We start from the raw sequence: 17,316 nt of genomic DNA on the forward strand, positions 1-17,316 counted from the left end.
AGCTTTATTCTATTTGTGAAAATGGTATAAAGGGAGATTTTACTGTTTTTTTTGCATATGTAGACCACATTAGACCAGGTCCAGATCCAAAACCACAATACTTAGACTTGTCAAATCTGGACTGCATTATCCCAGAGAGGCTAAAGAGTCTTAAAAACAGATTTCAGATTAGTAATGCTTTTATAGCAGGTCCACTGTTTTATTTTATTGCCACAGCATGGCCGTTGCTAATTGACATTCAACGTAGAAGTCCACGTCTCTCCATGTCATTTCTTATATCCATGAGCAGCTCTTCCTTCTCACTTCAAAAGAAAAGTTATTTTTACCTTTTGGAAACCTGATCTAATGTGGTATACATAACACACAACACTCCTTAGACTCTCTGGGATAATGACATCCAGATTTGACCAGTCTAGGTATTGCGGTTTTGAATCTAGACCTGGTCTAATGTGGTCTACATATGGAAAAAAAACAGTAAAATCTCCCTTTATCGCATTTTCACAAATAGAATAAAGCTTTCACAAATCTCAAACTGTGTTTTTAAGACTCCTTAGACTCTCTGGGATAATGTAGTCCAGATTGAACAAGTCTATGTATTGCGGTTTTGGATCTAGTCCTGGTCTAATGTGGTCTATGTGTGAAAAAAAACAGTAAAATCTCCCTTTATTGCATTTTCACAAATAGAATAAAGCTTTCACAAATCTAAAAGTGTGTTTTTAACACTCCTTAGACTCTCTGGGATGATGTAGTCCAGATTTGACAAGTCTATGTATTGCGGTTTTGGATCTAGTCCTGGTCTAATATGGTCTATGTGTGAAAAAAACAGTAAAATCTCCCTTTATTGCATTTTCACAAATCAAATAAAGCTTTCACAAATCTAAAAGTGTGTTTTAGACATAATTAATAATTTACCTTAATGACTAACACTCATTCAATACAGTAAGAGGTTCAAAAAACGGAGGATCAGTCTCTTAGCAATGTAAATCGGACATTTATTTAAACCCCTTAAATTTCCCCTTAACTGCCGAATCGGAAGCTGCGAATCGGAAGCCAACTTCAGCGTCATGAAGCCTGGCTGAATACACTCACCGGACGGCAGCTAGTAGCTAACGGCTAACGGCTATCTGGCTGTACACACTCACCGGAGGGAGGGCAGCTAGCAGCTAACAGCTACTACCGCACTACTGGTTTTTTAGGGGAGAATAAACTTCAAGACATGACATGACCTGTCCTCTGGAGGACATAGCCACACCACCGCCGCTCCATGGATTGTTATTGGGATGATTATCACAGAAGCCTGTCTGAATACACTAACCGGACGGTAGCTAGCGGCTAACGGCTATCAGCTAGCAGGGCAAGCTAGCTATCGGCAGGATCGAGACAAGGACCAGGGTAGGTGAATTTAAACAATGTCTGAGTTGAAAACGCATCTTGTTGACACGTAAGGGCCCTGTTCATGTTGCACAGACATATTAATAGCATCTTGTCTCTGTTAAGAGACACAAAGGCACTCTAAAACTTGCCCCGACCACTGCCGTTTTAGCTCAGGGGACGCTTGTACATGTAGCTGCAGCTTCTCCGTGTTACCTGCACTGATTCGGGTCGGGGTTTTTTCTATCGAAAGTACTCGCGTAGCTATAGCGATCAAGATTAATGTAAAAATTGGCCGGAATTCTCCTTTAAAGGTAGATTTATAATAACATCAACATAGGAATGGAAAAATATGCTTGCTTTATGTGCTTTGCTTTACATGTTTTATTTTCTGTTGAATATGAATAGATTCATTGTCAAACGTTACATTGATGTTGACACTGTTACACTCATTAATGAATTTTCAAATCATACATTACCATTAGGAATAGGAGAAGATTGTGGTTCAGTTTAAAATAAGTCAGTTTAAACAATTTGGTACAAGCTGCTGTTTTTGACAAGTTGGGAGTGAGAACAGTTTGCACAGAAAAACACAGGCACAAAACCCCATGTATGCACATAATGAAATTTTGCATGCCATCACAGATGAACACACAGCTCCACCTGAGCGCTCACCTCCACATCTGATTTAAAATCCTTTTTGGTTGCTCAGTGGAGCTTATCTGGTGCAGATGATCCACTGGAATAACTATATAACTCTTGATTTAGTCCATCTGGGCACACAGCAGGGGAACAGAAGCACAGGCTCAAAAGGCATTGAGCAGCCTTGGGCTAAATCTATTTTTTCATATGGTTCATCTATTTGACACATGTTTGTGTACTTAGATGAATAAATTCAATTCCTCAATAAATAATCAAAAATAAATGAAGACGAATAAACCAGTGCAACATTTGTCATATTGTTTTTCAATATAAATACTAGAAGGGTCTGCACAGTTTCTATTCTACCTTTGCCCCAGATGAGCTCTGTGCTGTCTCACCCTTCCCAGCTGTAGCTCTTCTGATACTGGATGATAGTGAAGCCCTGCCTCACTAATGGATTTCTCCTCAGAATGTAACCTTTGACTATTACACTCCAACCTTTTTTCTTACCTTTCTCCTTCTGAACTTGTCGTTTCTGTCACAAGGATGCTGTGTCATGTGATGCACTCCAGTGACGAGTACTTTTCCCTTGCGAGATGTGTACAGGAATCCTGTCTAACCCCTGTGGTCTAAACTTAGCATGTTGTATGCTGCTACCTGCATGCTATTCTGCTGTACATTTACGGATCTAACCTTTTCATCAAATTTGTTGTTCTTTCCATCTTGCTGGGCATACAAATCTGGACATTCTATTTGCTCACACACACACACACACACACACACACACACACACACACACACACACACACACACACACACAAGGTTAACCTCGGCTCATTAGCTAGACAGATGTTGAAAGCTAATGGAACATGAAATAAGCAACATCTGGCTCTAAAGGAAAGCGCTTGATATAAAATGTTTTTACAGGCAGGGAATTATGACATACATCCTTAATTTAGGAACGTTAAAAAAACATTAACGTTAAAAAACTCAAACTCACTCAAATCTAACATTATGCATAAGGGGTGAGCCATATAGCCATATGTGAGTTATATTGTGTTCTTCACTGGCATACTGTACTGTGGACCAATACGTGGTCATGGAAACACATTGCATTTTTCAGTGAAGCAGAAGCAAATGTGTTCATGCATTGTTTTCGCTTGTATCACAATGTGCATTGAAGTGTATGTGTTTGCCAATGGACCAGATTAGATTTGAAATGTACGCTGCTGTTGGCATTTCTAGGTTGGTAGGAAAATACTTTTGGGTTGGCTGATAAACACCAGCATTATTACAGTAGCACAAAAAATCAAAACTCAAGTTACTCTTTTATGATGAGATTACATCCAGTGTAGCTAAAAAAACATTAATTAGGAAATAAACTAAATAAATAAAGGTCACTGTCTAACAACACTGTTCGATTGGGAGTGGGCTGTGTGTTTTTTGTAGTTCAACCAATAGAGTGGTGAGTCTTCTGTGGCAAAGGAATCAGAAACGATCAGTCTCAGTGGTTGGAATAACTTCAATGCATTAAACTTAAACTTTCATGCATAATGGGCTCCAGACTAACATTTTTTTAACCACCATTCCAAAAAACAACTTTAACCATACCAAAGTAATATAAACCGTCCCACATGCACCTCATGTTTTTAGAAATTTAGCTATTTCAAGGTACAAATGTGGGACTTAATTATGTGGGGATAATTTTTGCAATCCTCAAAATTGATACAGCGGAAATGCTTAATTTTTAGTCTGTATATAGTCCTTAATTGAAATATAGTCTTTTTTTTCTTTTTACTTTTTTGAGCACTGGCCCAATCGAGCAACTGGCTGTTTGAATTTACTGCCCTGACATAACTTTTTTAGTGTTTCCCACAGGGTGAAAATTTACTTGTGGTGTGTGGCGCAGGATGTGATGGCAGGGCCCGTGATGGCTGGGTTCAGTAATAAACTAGTCAAACCAAGGTGAAAACAATGACTACATAACATTATCAGAAAGAAATAACTATTTACATATTAAATAAATTAGAGTAAAAGAGGATACAGATGAAAGTATTGCGACATGATGCGGCATCTGACACAATTTCAGGGTAGTTATTAGGGCTGCACGATATGAGGCAAATATGACATAATATAATATATATGAATTATATATGAATATAACATAATGTTGAATATCGCAAAAATGATAGATATTTACTTGCCATAAATAAACAGTTGTTAAAATGTACTGAGTTCTGCCTTTCTGGTGCTTTCAGTATTCTGCTAAAATACAACAAATTGCTCGTTGAATTTAAAACAAATGAAAGGAAAGTGTAGCCATGATGTGCTTTGTCAATTAAATCAGTTTTTTTTGTGTCCTGGGGACAAGAAGCAGACCTGTCCCAGACGACCTGAGAGGTCTGGGTGGTTCATAGTGTACTAGCAGATCAGAAATGTATTTTGGCCCTAAACCGTTTAGTGATTTATAAACCAGCAAAAGTATTTTGAAATCAATTCTTTGAGGCACTGGAAGCCAGTGTAGAGACTTCAGTACTGGAGTGATGTGATCCACTTTCTTGGTCTTAGTGAGGACTCGAGCAGCAGTGTTCTGAATCAGCTGCAGCTGTCTGATTGATTTTTTAGTGAGACCTGTAAAGACTCCGTTACAGTAGTCTAGTCTACTGAAGATAAACGGACAAGTTTTTCCAAGTTCTGCTGAGACATAAGTCCTTTAACCCTTGATATATTTTTAAGGTGGTAATAGGCTGACTTTGTAATTGTCTTAATGTGGCTGTTAAAATTCAGGTCTGAGTCCATGACTACACCAAGATTTCTGGCTTTGTCTGTTGTTTTTAACATTATTGTTTGAAGCTGAGTGCTGACTTTTAATCGTTCCTCTTTTGCTCCAAAAACAACCACCTCTGTTTTTTCTTCATTTAATTTAAGAAAGTTCTGGCACATCCAGTCGTTAATTTGTTCAATGCACTTAGTCAGTTGTTGTATTGGACTATAGTCCCCTGGCGATAAGGTTATATAAATTTGTGTGTCATCCGCATAACTATGGTAACTTATTTTGTTGTTTTCCATAATTTGAGCCAGTGGAAGCATGTAGATGTTAAACAGGAGAGGCCCCAGAACTGAGCCTTGGGGAACTCCGCACGTCATATTTGTATGCTCAGATGTATAATTCCCTATAGACACAAAGTAGTCCCTATTCTTTAAATAAGACTCAAACCACTTTAGTACTGAGCCAGAAATGCCAACCCAGTTTTCCAATCTGTCTAGTAATATGTCATGGTCGACCGTATCAAATGCAGCACTGAGATCAAGTAATACCAAGACTGAAATTTTGCCACTATCTGTGTTTAAGTGGATGTCATTAAAGACTTTAACAAGAGCTGTCTCAGTGCTGTGGTGTGGTCGAAAACCCGACTGGAATGCATCAAAACTGTTGTTTAGTGACAAGAAAAGTTTCAGTTGTTGAGAAACCGTTTTTTCAATGATTTTACTTAAAAATGGAAGGTTTGATATCGGCCTATAGTTGCTCATTAGTGACGTGTCTAGATCGTTCTTTTTTAAGAGTGGCTTAATGACTGCAGTTTTCAGGGCCTGTGGGAAGATACCTGAGAGAAGAGACGTGTTTACAATCTGTAGAAGATCTGTAGCCAAACAATTTGCAACATTTTTGAAAAGGCCCGTTGGTAGAATATCAAGGCAGCAGGAGGAGGTTTTCAGATGTTGTATAATGTCCTCCAGGTTTTTACGGTTAATCATATGAAATTGGGTCATATTGGAATCTGTTTTGCCTGGACACTGTGACAACACATACCCTGTACTCGATATGGAAGCACTGACTGTTTGTTTAATTTTCTGAATTTTATCATTGAAGAAGGTGGCAAAATCATTGCAGGCCTTTGTGGATAAAAGTTCAGATGCTACTGGTACTGGAGGGTTTGTTAACCTATCAACAGTAGCAAACAAAGCACGTGAATTATTATTGTTTTTGGCAATAATGTCCGAGAAGAAGGACCGCCTTGCATTCCTCAGTTCCAAATTATAAGTGCGAAGTCTCTCTTTATAGGTGTTGTAGTGGACCTGGAGATTAGTTTTTCGCCACCTGCGTTCTGCTTTTCGACACTCTCTTTTTTGTTCTTACCAGTATGGCATTTCTCCATGGAGATCTTTTCTTATCAGAGACAGTTTTTACCTTAATGGGAGCAATGGCATCAATAACATTTGTAATTTTACAATTGAAATTGTCTACAAGCTCAGTGACTGAGACCCCTGAGAGGGTGGGTGTGGACGAGAAAAGCTGAATGAATGTTTCACTGGTGTTGTCAGTGATATACCGTTTTCTTATTAACTTTGTTTGGACACTTTTTTGCACAGAGATAGTGCCATTAAAGAAAACACAGGAATGATCAGAGAGAGCAGCATCAGTCACCACAACCTTGGAAATGTTCAAACCCTTCGAGATAATCAAGTCCAGAGTGTGCCCCTTGTTGTGTGTGGGCTCCGTCACATGCTGAGTCAGTCCATAGTTCTCAAAAATACAACACAGTTCTTTTGTCCCTCTATCCTGGGGGTTGTCAACATGAATGTTGAAATCACCAGCAATAACTACACGGTCAAAGTTAATACAGATTAAAGACAGAAGTCCACTAAAGTCGTCAAAGAAGGATGCACAGTATTTAGGTGGCCTGTAGATAATTAGAAATATAGGTCGAGAGGGGGACCTTAGCTGAAGAGCCACATATTCAAAAGAAGCAAAGTTTCCATAAGCTATTTGAGTACATTGGAACAAGTCGTTAAACAAAATGGCGACTCCACCTCCTTTCTTATTCGCTCTATTCTCACTCATAAAACTGAAGTTAGGGGGAGCTGACTCAATGAGAACAGCATCACTGTTATTATGGTCTAACCAGGTTTCAGTTAAAAACATAAAATCAAGATTGTGTTTAATAATAAAATCATTGATTAAAAATGATTTACCCGCCAAAGACCTGACGTTTAGTAAGGCTAATGTTAGTGTGTTAAAATAATTATCTGTCTCGTTTTTTGGGACAGGCTGTGGCTGACGAGGAATGGATGCTAAATTTGCTAAGTTGGCAGTTAAGTGCTTCTTTTTCTTACTTAGCGGATTCACCATTCTTTTTCTATTACCTATCACAACATAGATTGACGAAGAATTGAATACACAGGGCCCAGGCTTGTCCTGGAAAGAGTCATGAGTGCCACTAGGCATGCAGCCTGGGCCCAGCACATATCAGTTAAAGCTTGTTTCATTCTGTACACAAGCATACTTATCAGTCTGTTGAGAAGGAGTTAGCTGCCGTCCTTGAGGGGGCAGAGGTGCCTGGCGTTTTACTTTCAGTGGTTGAGTCCAAACAGGGTCAGTTTGATGCTGGGGGCGAGTGATGGGAGAAGGTAGTGGGGTAAACTTGGTTCCAGCATCTACCAGCTGCTCCATCCGGTCAGTGAACCCCAACATGTGGCAGGGGGAAACAGGGGAAAGGGTGAATGGGGAGAGCGATGGATCCTCAAAGGCGTCGGTGTTGGTAAGGGGGTTTGAGGAGTGTTGGACGGGTGAAGGGGGTTGAGATTTCTCGTCTCCGCTCTGAGGTTCTCCATGGTCAAATCTTTTCTCAGGTGGGGGCTGTGGTGGATCACTGCCGCACTTTGTTGTGTCTTCCTCTTGTTTTGTTTGTGTTGATTTATCTTGTCCTGTGTCCTTGGCCGAGGGAGCAGATGTGTGGTGCAGAAAGTAAAGTCGGCTAGAGGTGAACAGCTTTACTCCTGGCTTGTTAAGGAAAAGTCCATATGCTTTAAAAAGATGTCTGCGGTCCCAAAAAATGTTAAAATTGTCAATAAACCGCAGAGAGTGGACGGTACATGCAGTTGAAAGCCATTTGTTCAGTGCCAACAGTCTGCTGAATCTCTCAGCTCCTATTCTGACTGGCGGTATAGGGCCACTGATAAACACCTTCGCGTTTAGGGAGCTGACTGTGTTCAGCAGATTCATAAAGTCACGATTCAGCACTTCAGACTGTTGCTTTACAACATCATGTGACCCTATATGCAGTATAATGTTTTTCACAGTTGGGTGTGCTGCCATGATATCCGGGATTCTTTGGGCTAAGTCAGACACCATGTCTTTGGGAAAACAGAGAATTTTGGTGTTTTTACTGCTTTTTATGTTTTTTACAGCAGAGTCACCCACAATCAGAGTTTGGTGCCCAGTCGTTAGCTTTCCCTGTAGCTTTTTACTTTTTGAATTGCTCTCAGTCCTTACCCTGCTGTGTGACGATGAGACGCAATCCAGGTCATGTCCAGGGTCCTGCAGCAGAGGAGCAAATCTGTTATCCAGTTGCACACTCAGTTGTTGGGGAGGCATTTTGTTGCTAATTCTCCCTTTTGCAGCTGTCCACGGCTGTGTCCTACTGAGTACAGGGGTAGAAGAGGCGCTCTGCCTGGATGGTAATGCAGGCCAGCCGTTCATATCACAAATCTCAGGGCGCTGTGCCCTGCCCGTTAGTCGTCCTTCCCAGGAAAAGGATTTACTCTTAGGCTTTGCACCAAAAGAGTTCCAGGGAGGACTACCACTTGTTGATTTGTTACTTATTCCACAGCCCTCCTGTTTGTCTGTAGTCTTGCTGGTGCTAGTTAGCCGTGTGTTGGCATGCTTCTGTCCATTGTTTTGGGTCAATGGTAAAGTGGTGTCATTCCCACATGATCCGTTCACTTCCAGGTTTACTTCTAACGGTTGAATTTTGGTTTCCAGAATAACAATCTTCTGAAGGAGTTTGTAGTAGTCCTCCATGGAGAAGGGAGGCATCTTGCTGCTAATTAGCTTTAGCTACAATCACTTTAGGACAGGCTTGAGCTATTGGTAGGCCACGCAAAAACAAAAATATTGAAATATGGCAATAGCCTACTATGTCTACAAAAAATGTATAGTCCAGTGATTTATAAGTATCCAAGAGCCGCTTCTCATAGTTTCTCTCAGAGGAAAAGTAAGATTATCAGCAGAAATATGCAAGCAAAGGCAGGAGCAAGCAGCAAAGCGTCTGCACTGTAAGAAGCAGGAAGCAGAAAAGCAGAAAATTTAATGTATTTTTGTGAATATAAGGGGTTTCGTTAGCTGCTAGTGTCCCTTCAATCCTATGGGTAAAGATCGCGGCTAGCTAGCTACACTTTTGGCATAACTAGAGTATATTTACAGTTTGAATTTCGTCACGCCACTTATATTACAGCTACCCCAAGCTCTTACAAAGCTAACACTTTTGTCCGATTTCAATTTAATGTATTTTTGTGAATATGAGGGGTTTTGTTAGCTGCTAGTGTCCCTTCAATCCTATGGGTAAAGATCGCGGCTAGCTAGCTACACTTTCGGCATAACTAGAGTATATTTACAGTTTGAATTTCGTCTGCGCGGGTATGGAGCACCGTGGGCTGCCGGCCGTGACTGAGATCCATCTAGCTCACAGCAGGCTGGGGTCTGTGAAGGAGGACAGGCCGGACGGCGAGGCAGCAACCCAGGCAGCACCGGCCGCTGAACTCCAACACACAGTCGGACAAAATTTGCAATTAGCCATCAATTTTCGTGAAATGGCCCATATTTAACCTCTACATAGTTGATTTCTCGTATAAAAAAGTCTCAGAAGTGAATTTTGTGGTAAAATAGCAGATGAACAATGTATACAATTTCTGAGATCTGCGCAACCTATTCAGAAGACTACCTGATCTCAGATCAGTGGTGTAACCTATGTAAATGTTGGGGCGTGACAAAGATAGAGACCAGAGCCAAATAAGGTACAGCCACATAGTTGACTTCAACTATGAGCTTCGTTGAGATTTGCCCGTTTTCAGAGGCAGTTTCAAATTGTGAGATTTGCAGAGGAAAGAGGTGTCAATGGGATTTTGAGGTTCTATGTATGTCCTATTTACCCACCAAACTGTCGTTATTCAACTATGACAAGGTAAAATCGGTTTTGCATTCTATCACCCCTTTAATGAAGTCTCTAAGGAGGAACCAGCCTTTCACTCTTGATATGTCTGTCCCTCACCTCACATATATCCTCTCCTGGCTCTCTCTCTGAGTGAATTTTCCGTCTTTTCACTAGAGAGATTAACGGAGGTGTTAGGAGCTCAGAAAGGCCTCTGGGATGAATACAAACATTTGGAATCATCAGTCACTGTCAACGAGGTGCTGATCTGTTCTTGTCAAGTCACAGCTCAGCGAGACAAGTGTTGAATCCCCGATCTGTGATTTTTGGCTGTTAGTTGTTGATTCATGTAATCCTCTGTTATTCTCTTTTTTCAAGTAAACATCACAGATCACTGTGTGTTGGGCAAAAACATGATACAGCAACACATTCCCATGAAGAGGTTCGTATGATATCGTACAAAAATGTATGCACACCAATTCGTATGTTATCCTACAACATTAGGCGACCCCCAGCTGGTCATATGACGCCAGGTACAGAGTTCTGTGAGCTGTTAGTCATATCAGCGGCCATTGGTAGTTGAGTTTAGCCAACACTAGGTCACTGTGAGCCGGCTACATCATCGGTTGTTGCTAATTGAGTTAAGCCTACAAAAGGTAACTTTGAGCCGGGTACAGGACACTACAAGATGAAGATCCTTTCAGGGGCTGGGGCAGTTGAGTTTAGCTGACACAAAGTGAGCATCATGCGGTGATTATAGTTAAGTTTAGGAACCAAACGAGTATTTAAATTTAAAAATAAGATTGTGGTTTGGAATAAAACACTCCCGTGGAACAAACCTGTTTACTTGTTTTTCCTGGGAAGCAAACTGTGCTCCCTGGCTTGAAAGCGCTGTGTTTTATGACCCACCCATTAGTCATTGTGGTGCATACAGCAATAAATACATATGAATTACAGTGCTTTACGTTTCATAGCTATATGTACGAATGGTTTAATGAGAACAGCCTGGATATAGTATATTGACCACATTGGGGAAGAAGCTAATCTCTGTCCATGGTTTACTTAAGAAAATTTGAAATCACTGTCACTTTGCAGCGATGTGTGCTTTACAGTTTGTTTTGAACGTCTGCTCATTGCATTACATGATCAGCTTTTGCTTTTTATTTTACATTCAGTAGCAACTTTTCCACAGCAGCAGTTTTTCAGAAATGAAAAAAAAAACAGCACAATCTTGTCAGGAAGGATTTTGTTTTTACATTTTTTTACAAAACCTAAACATGAAATATTAAGACATTTAAATGTAGAACCACAAAATGTTATTAGTAACAGTAATAAGGCATTATTGTAACAATAGCATGTGTTAATTATTTTAACAGCTCAATATTAAAAGCCATTATTATTGAAAGTGCTCATATTATGCTCATTTTCAGGTTCATAATTGTATTTAGAGGTTATATCAAAATAGGTTTACATGGTTTAATTTTCAAAAAGGACCATATTTTTGTTGTACTACACATTGCTGCAGCTCCTCTTTTCACCATGTGTGTTGAGCTCTCCGTTTTAGCTACAGAGTGAGGCATTTCACTTCTATTCCATCTTTGTTGGGAGTCGCACATGCACAGGAGCGTTTCTAGGACTTGAGGAGGATCGGGGCTTACCCGGCCAGTGTATGTTCGTCGGGGGGTCCTCCCCCAGAATTTTTTAACATTAAATACTTCATTTCCTGCATTCTTGTGAATTTGTATGCACCTATGTATACCTTTTTCTGAATCGATTTTTCTAAAATCTGAGTCAGCACACATGTAGCCTAGGCATCATTTACTCCTCCCTCCTCTTTTGCGTCTTTTGTTGGGGAAGTAACCTCCTTAAATGTGCATATGATAATTATTCCCCTCAATGATACATTATTCATTTTAATTTATTAATAAACCCCTGGACTGTAATATTTCAGATGTTTAGCAAGATTTCTGCTCATGTCCAAAACTTTGTGCACATTCAAAGTATAACTCATCCCATCTGTGTTCTCTGAGATTTGGAGGAGTCGTGATATTTTGAGAATAATAAAGTTATAATTATTATAACTTTATAATCTTGTAATATATTACAAGAATACAGTCACTATATTTCAGAAAATAATCTACCTGCACCATAGCCTGCTGTGCATTACGTGATTGCTCTGCTGATAAGGTAGCTCTCAGACCATCTGACAGACATAGAGCCCTGTTTGGGTCACTGGTCTCTGAATGAGACAAAGTTTAGGGAAGTGGCTGTACGCTGCTCTACATCGAAGGTGGAAAACCGAAACTACTGCAGAAATACACGGAGCACAAACGTGTCACATCTGCCGCAGCATGTCGACAGCAGAGACGCATCCATAAACCTGAAGCTGCGCAGCTTTTTACAGCACACACTTTTCTTCTTAATTTGCATGTGCCATTCTGGGGCTTTTATTCTATTATAGGCTACTTATTTTTGTAAAAAAAAAAAAAAAAAAAAAAGAGAGAGAGAGAGATCTGGGGCTATTCATAAAACATCCGGGGCTGTAGCCCCAGCAAAATCGGCTGACGCCGCCTCTGCACATGCGCTGTAGCTAGGTAAGGACTACCAGCCAGTCAGAAGCAGAGTATGAGGGTGTGCCACGCTAGCAGCTTGGCAAGCATTATAACGTGTTACAAAGTGACGCACGTCCATCACGGAAGTAAAGGCTGGACTACAACCGAGCTGTTTGGAGCAGTTTGTGAACAGTGTTTTCTGTTGAAGATATGTAAGTCCCTTTGGGGTGGACTTTGGGCTTTTTCACTTTGTAAACCTATAACGTGCACAAAAAAGATATATAACACACAAATTGCCTACTAATTTGACCGATTGCATTGCTGAAAAACAATGTAGAATTCAAAAGGCAGTGCTTTTTGAATTTATCAGCACGTTATAACTTTATATCTTGTTATAACTGTAAACTTTTTCTGACGTAGCGGCAATATGCTTCTGTAAGTTTTATATCTGCAATGGATCCAAATTTAATGTCATCTCTCCCCATTTCCATTAGTGGGTCAGAGATTAGGTTAAATAGTTGAATTAACATTTTGCATGCACCTCCCTTATGCGATCGGATTGATCCGATCACAAGTGGATAGCTCAAGTACAGGTGGGAATGCACCCAATATGCATTTTGGAAGCATTTAGATCTGATCCATCAGACCACATTCCGAGGTGATGTGGCCACATTATTTTAGCACAATCAGAATCAAAAAAGGGTTTATTGCCAAAGTAAGTTACAATTACAAGGAAGTGTGTACCAAATGTGTCCTGGGACACATTAAGGACCGCCTACTCAACTGCGAGGGGGACAACATACTGAACTCAAAAGTACTTCTCATGTCACAGAAACCAATGAGAGTGATTCATGTGTTTTGGATGTTATTATTATACTGTCGGTTAGGCCTGCCCCTAACTAAGAATTGACATTAATTATGTTAATTATTATATTAATAATAAGACATAATAATTAGAATTGTCAATCGTTGTCAAATGCCTATCGTCAACTGATCGTTGAATCATTTGGTGGTGGTGGGGGGGGCAGGGGTTTGCAGGCATGTTTTGTATGAAAGCATGCAACCGATTAGGACATAGAGTATCTTCTTATTGCATAAGTGGTGCAGGATTGGAGAAGATCCATTGAAAGTAGTTTCAAGTGCTCGCGTTTCACTCAAGCAGTCAGCAGCTGGCACACGCCCCCAGTGACAAGAAGCGGAGCTCACAGAGCAAAAGTCTGTCCTGCTGTGTGCACTGAATGGATGTATTACTCAAATTGGACCTTCTGGATTGTATTTAATTGTCTTACTGGTATACAACACACCCCCAGAAACGCAGTAGCCCCTGATGTGCGTGTGTGTGGATGTTGTAATGTATAGCTGATCTTGATGGAGAAGTAGTATTACTCTGAATCATGCAGATCATGACAAAAATCTTTAAAGGGACTTCACATATAAACATTTGATGTCAGCAACATACATAAAATCAACCTTTAAGCTTCAAACTTCCAAGGGCACAAACAGACTTCCTATTAGATCAGTTGATCAGTTAAAGGAGTATTTAGATGAATCAGCAGGAATACTAATTATGGATCAATGAAATGTTTAAATACACATACACACACAATGCTCGAATGCTTTATCTAATTAGTGAAACAGGCCATTAGCTTATTTGAATTGTTAATTTTCCTTTTGTCACCTTCTGCCTGCCTGGCCAGTCAGAGAAGTGTTGACTCACTTTCCATTTCCTGTTTCTTCTTGTGTTTCAGTATGATCTACTCATTGGTTACCTCATAACAACTGATTTATCAGCAACTGGAAAGAAAGAAAAAAAGCCTCTGGATTCACAGACTGCCACGGTCTTGGTCTAGAATTGAAAGACAGTAATTGTAAAAGTAAAGAAAAGAAAGGAAAATGTTTTCTTCTGTGGAGCCAATCAATGAACTGGATAAGGGTTGAAGCGTCTTTTCTGCTTCATCCCCTTTACAAGGAAGGACAAGTTTTATGCTCGCCTGTATATAAAAACTGAAATTAAAAGTCCTGTTTACAGTTTCACTGGTCATAGCGAGACCCGAGTTAATCACTGCCTGGCAACGTTTGTACCACATGCACATGCACACGCACACACATGCACACACACACACACACACACACACACCCTCCTCTGGAGTGATACCGAACTTACTATACAGTAGCAGCGCAGGTAGCCCAGAGGACGAAGAGCACAGTAGCGTTTGCACAGTTTGTCTCAGGCACAGCATTGTGAAGCACTGTCCAGCCCAGCACAGCTCACCGACCCTCAGTCATTCCCCCTGGACGCCTCACCAATCGTAGCTTAACTGTTGAGCCAGGAGCGAGGGCTAGATGGATGAGTGGACGGACGGATAACATTGTACAGAAAAGAGAATGCTCTGGAGGAAACGCCAGAGCAGCCAGTTCTTAATAGTTTCCCCCGGACGGCACATACAGTCCATGGCCCGAGGGTTTTTCTTTTCAACATTACGTGAACAGCTTTTGTGACATGTGCATTTTGATGTTTTCTTTAACAAAAGGCATTTCTAATTGAATTATGATCTACAGCTAAAGGTATTCTATACAGAAAATGCCTACTTAGTGTTATCCTAGTGTCGTTTAATTGTGGGAACATTTTCTAAAACTTAAACTAAAAACTGACACCTGTCCAAGCTTTTATAGTAGGAGCACACATTCTTTGCACAAATAATGTCTTTGATCTTGCACAATATCCGCAATATTTGGCTATATATTTGAGATGATTTATGATAGTCTAGCCACACAGGCAAAGGTCTTCCACCATCTAACGAACTATCCAGTCCTGTCTGAAGATGGGGAGACAGTGTGAATTTTTTCTAGCTTGATTTACGCCATGGACCAAAATTTAGTTTTTTCAGTATTGCAATTGATTTATTTATTTCTATTTGTGATGGCTATACTGATGGGTTGCCTCCATGCTCTATCTTGAACAAAATATTACTTTCCAATGTAACCACACCATGATAAGACAGCATATAGTGAATAAAGCAGAGGATGAGAAAGGTGCTAAGCATTGATCTGTCTTTATCTGTGATTTCAATAAAAGCAACTGAAGCAGATGATGCAAGTGATATTGTATATGAGATCTGTCTGAGAATATTGATGTACTACTGTATAATGATTCCCAGAAAATGCTCCCTTCCATATACAAGTCAGAAGTCAAAGGACAAGCTCAGCTAAAGATTATTATCTCTGCAGCTAGAACTCATTTAGTGTCTTGCTTAGAGACACTTCAGCAGGGCAGGAGCTTGAACCTGCATCTTCTATGTGTAGCACAGTTTTCGAACCACTAGGCCACTCTAGATCTTCATCATTTTATTCACACAATAAGCTCACTTTGTAAGCTGCTACTCAAGGAGCAGCTGGGAATGCCCAGTTCTTGTTGTTTTCTCTTACTCTAATTCAAGCATTTTCTATCCTTTCTGTGTATGTGACCGACTAAGTTGAATTTAGATATTGTTTATGAAATAAAGTATTTTAAAATCAAATATTTGGTCTTCATAAGTATAGATGTACAATTCCACTCATCATACTTTTTCACATATTGTGTTCTAATATGTACTTTGTGCAGGAGATGCATAATCACCACAAGGGAACATAAAAGGAAGAAGGTGGGGGTAAATTAACAGCTAATGTATTTCAATCAGGAGAGACTTTGTTGCAAATATGCAAAAGGTTTATTTGTAGCATATATACAAGTTGAACTGTATTGAGTCTTTGGTGATTAGACTCCATCGCTGTGTAAATAATATTTTATAAAGGGAGTAGAGAAGCCACGAGTGGGCAGGAATATCCCCGGATGGAGTCTAGACAGTGTTGGTGGCGAAGGAGTATGAAGACCAGATGGAAGGAGCCAAAAGCAGCGGTCCGCTGGAGGAGAACCCAGGGTGCCGTGGATGACGATGAAGTGAGGTGAAAGGGGTGGAGGAGGGTCGCACGCTTAGCCTGGAATGACAACTGACAGCAGCAGTGAAGAACAGATTTAAAGTGAAGATGCAATGCTGTGATTGGCTCTTGGAATTCATGGCCAATTCTGGTTTCTTTAACTGAAAAGTGAACGCCCCGAATCAGCTGATCAGAAAGAGAGGTAAATGAAGCATAGAAGTCTTCCTGAAAGACTACGCTGAGCTTCATATAAACTTAAAATCCCCACAGAGTTTTTAGCTTTTCCAACATGATATATATATACAGTATCTCACAAAAGTGAGTACACCCCTCACATTTTAGTAAATATTTCATTATTGAAGAACACTGAAGAAATTACACTTTGCTACAATGTAAAGTATGAAGTGTACAGCTTGTATAACAGTGTAAATGTGCTGTCCCCTCAAAATAACTCAACACACAGTCATTAATGTCTAAACCGCTGGCAACAAAAGTGAGTACACCCCTATGTTAAATTCCCATAGAGGCAGGCAGATTTTTATTTTTAAAGGCCAGTTATTTCATGGATCCAGGATACTATGCATCCTGATAAAGTTTCCTTGGAATAGTCAGGAATAGTCAGCCTTTGGAATTAAAATAGCCCCACATCATCACATGCCCTTCACCATACCTAGAGATTGGCATGGGGTACTTTCCATAAAATCATATCTCAATGCAAATCAAACCAGCTATTAGGCTAACTGACATAAAACCATGCCAATCTCTAGGTATGGTGATATACCTAGAGATATATACTTTACATTGTAGCAAAGTGTAATTTCTTCAGTGTTGTCCCATTAAAAGATATAATGAAATATTTACTAAAATGTGAGGGGTGTACTCACTTTTGTGAGATACTGTATATATAT

The 17,316-nt window shown here is 40.1% G+C and overlaps 1 protein-coding gene across 3 annotated transcripts in view; it reads left to right on the top strand.

The window, feature by feature from the left end:
* Positions 1-16,011, top strand: part of cnih3 (cornichon family AMPA receptor auxiliary protein 3) — a 143,932-nt gene extending 127,921 nt beyond the window's left edge. For all 3 annotated transcript variants that reach the window (XM_031300182.2, XM_031300183.2, XM_031300184.2), the window contains one exon: positions 14,242-16,011. Coding sequence is in view for 1 of the 3 variants with exons in the window: in XM_031300183.2 (XP_031156043.1) it covers positions 14,242-14,269 (28 nt within the window). In the remaining 2 variants the exon portion in view is untranslated. The remainder of the gene's footprint in view (positions 1-14,241) is intronic.
* The last annotated feature ends 1,305 nt before the right edge of the window (positions 16,012-17,316 follow it).

This window comes from Sander lucioperca, chromosome 19, assembly GCF_008315115.2.
Source record: "Sander lucioperca isolate FBNREF2018 chromosome 19, SLUC_FBN_1.2, whole genome shotgun sequence".
Classification (NCBI taxonomy): domain Eukaryota; kingdom Metazoa; phylum Chordata; class Actinopteri; order Perciformes; family Percidae; genus Sander; species Sander lucioperca.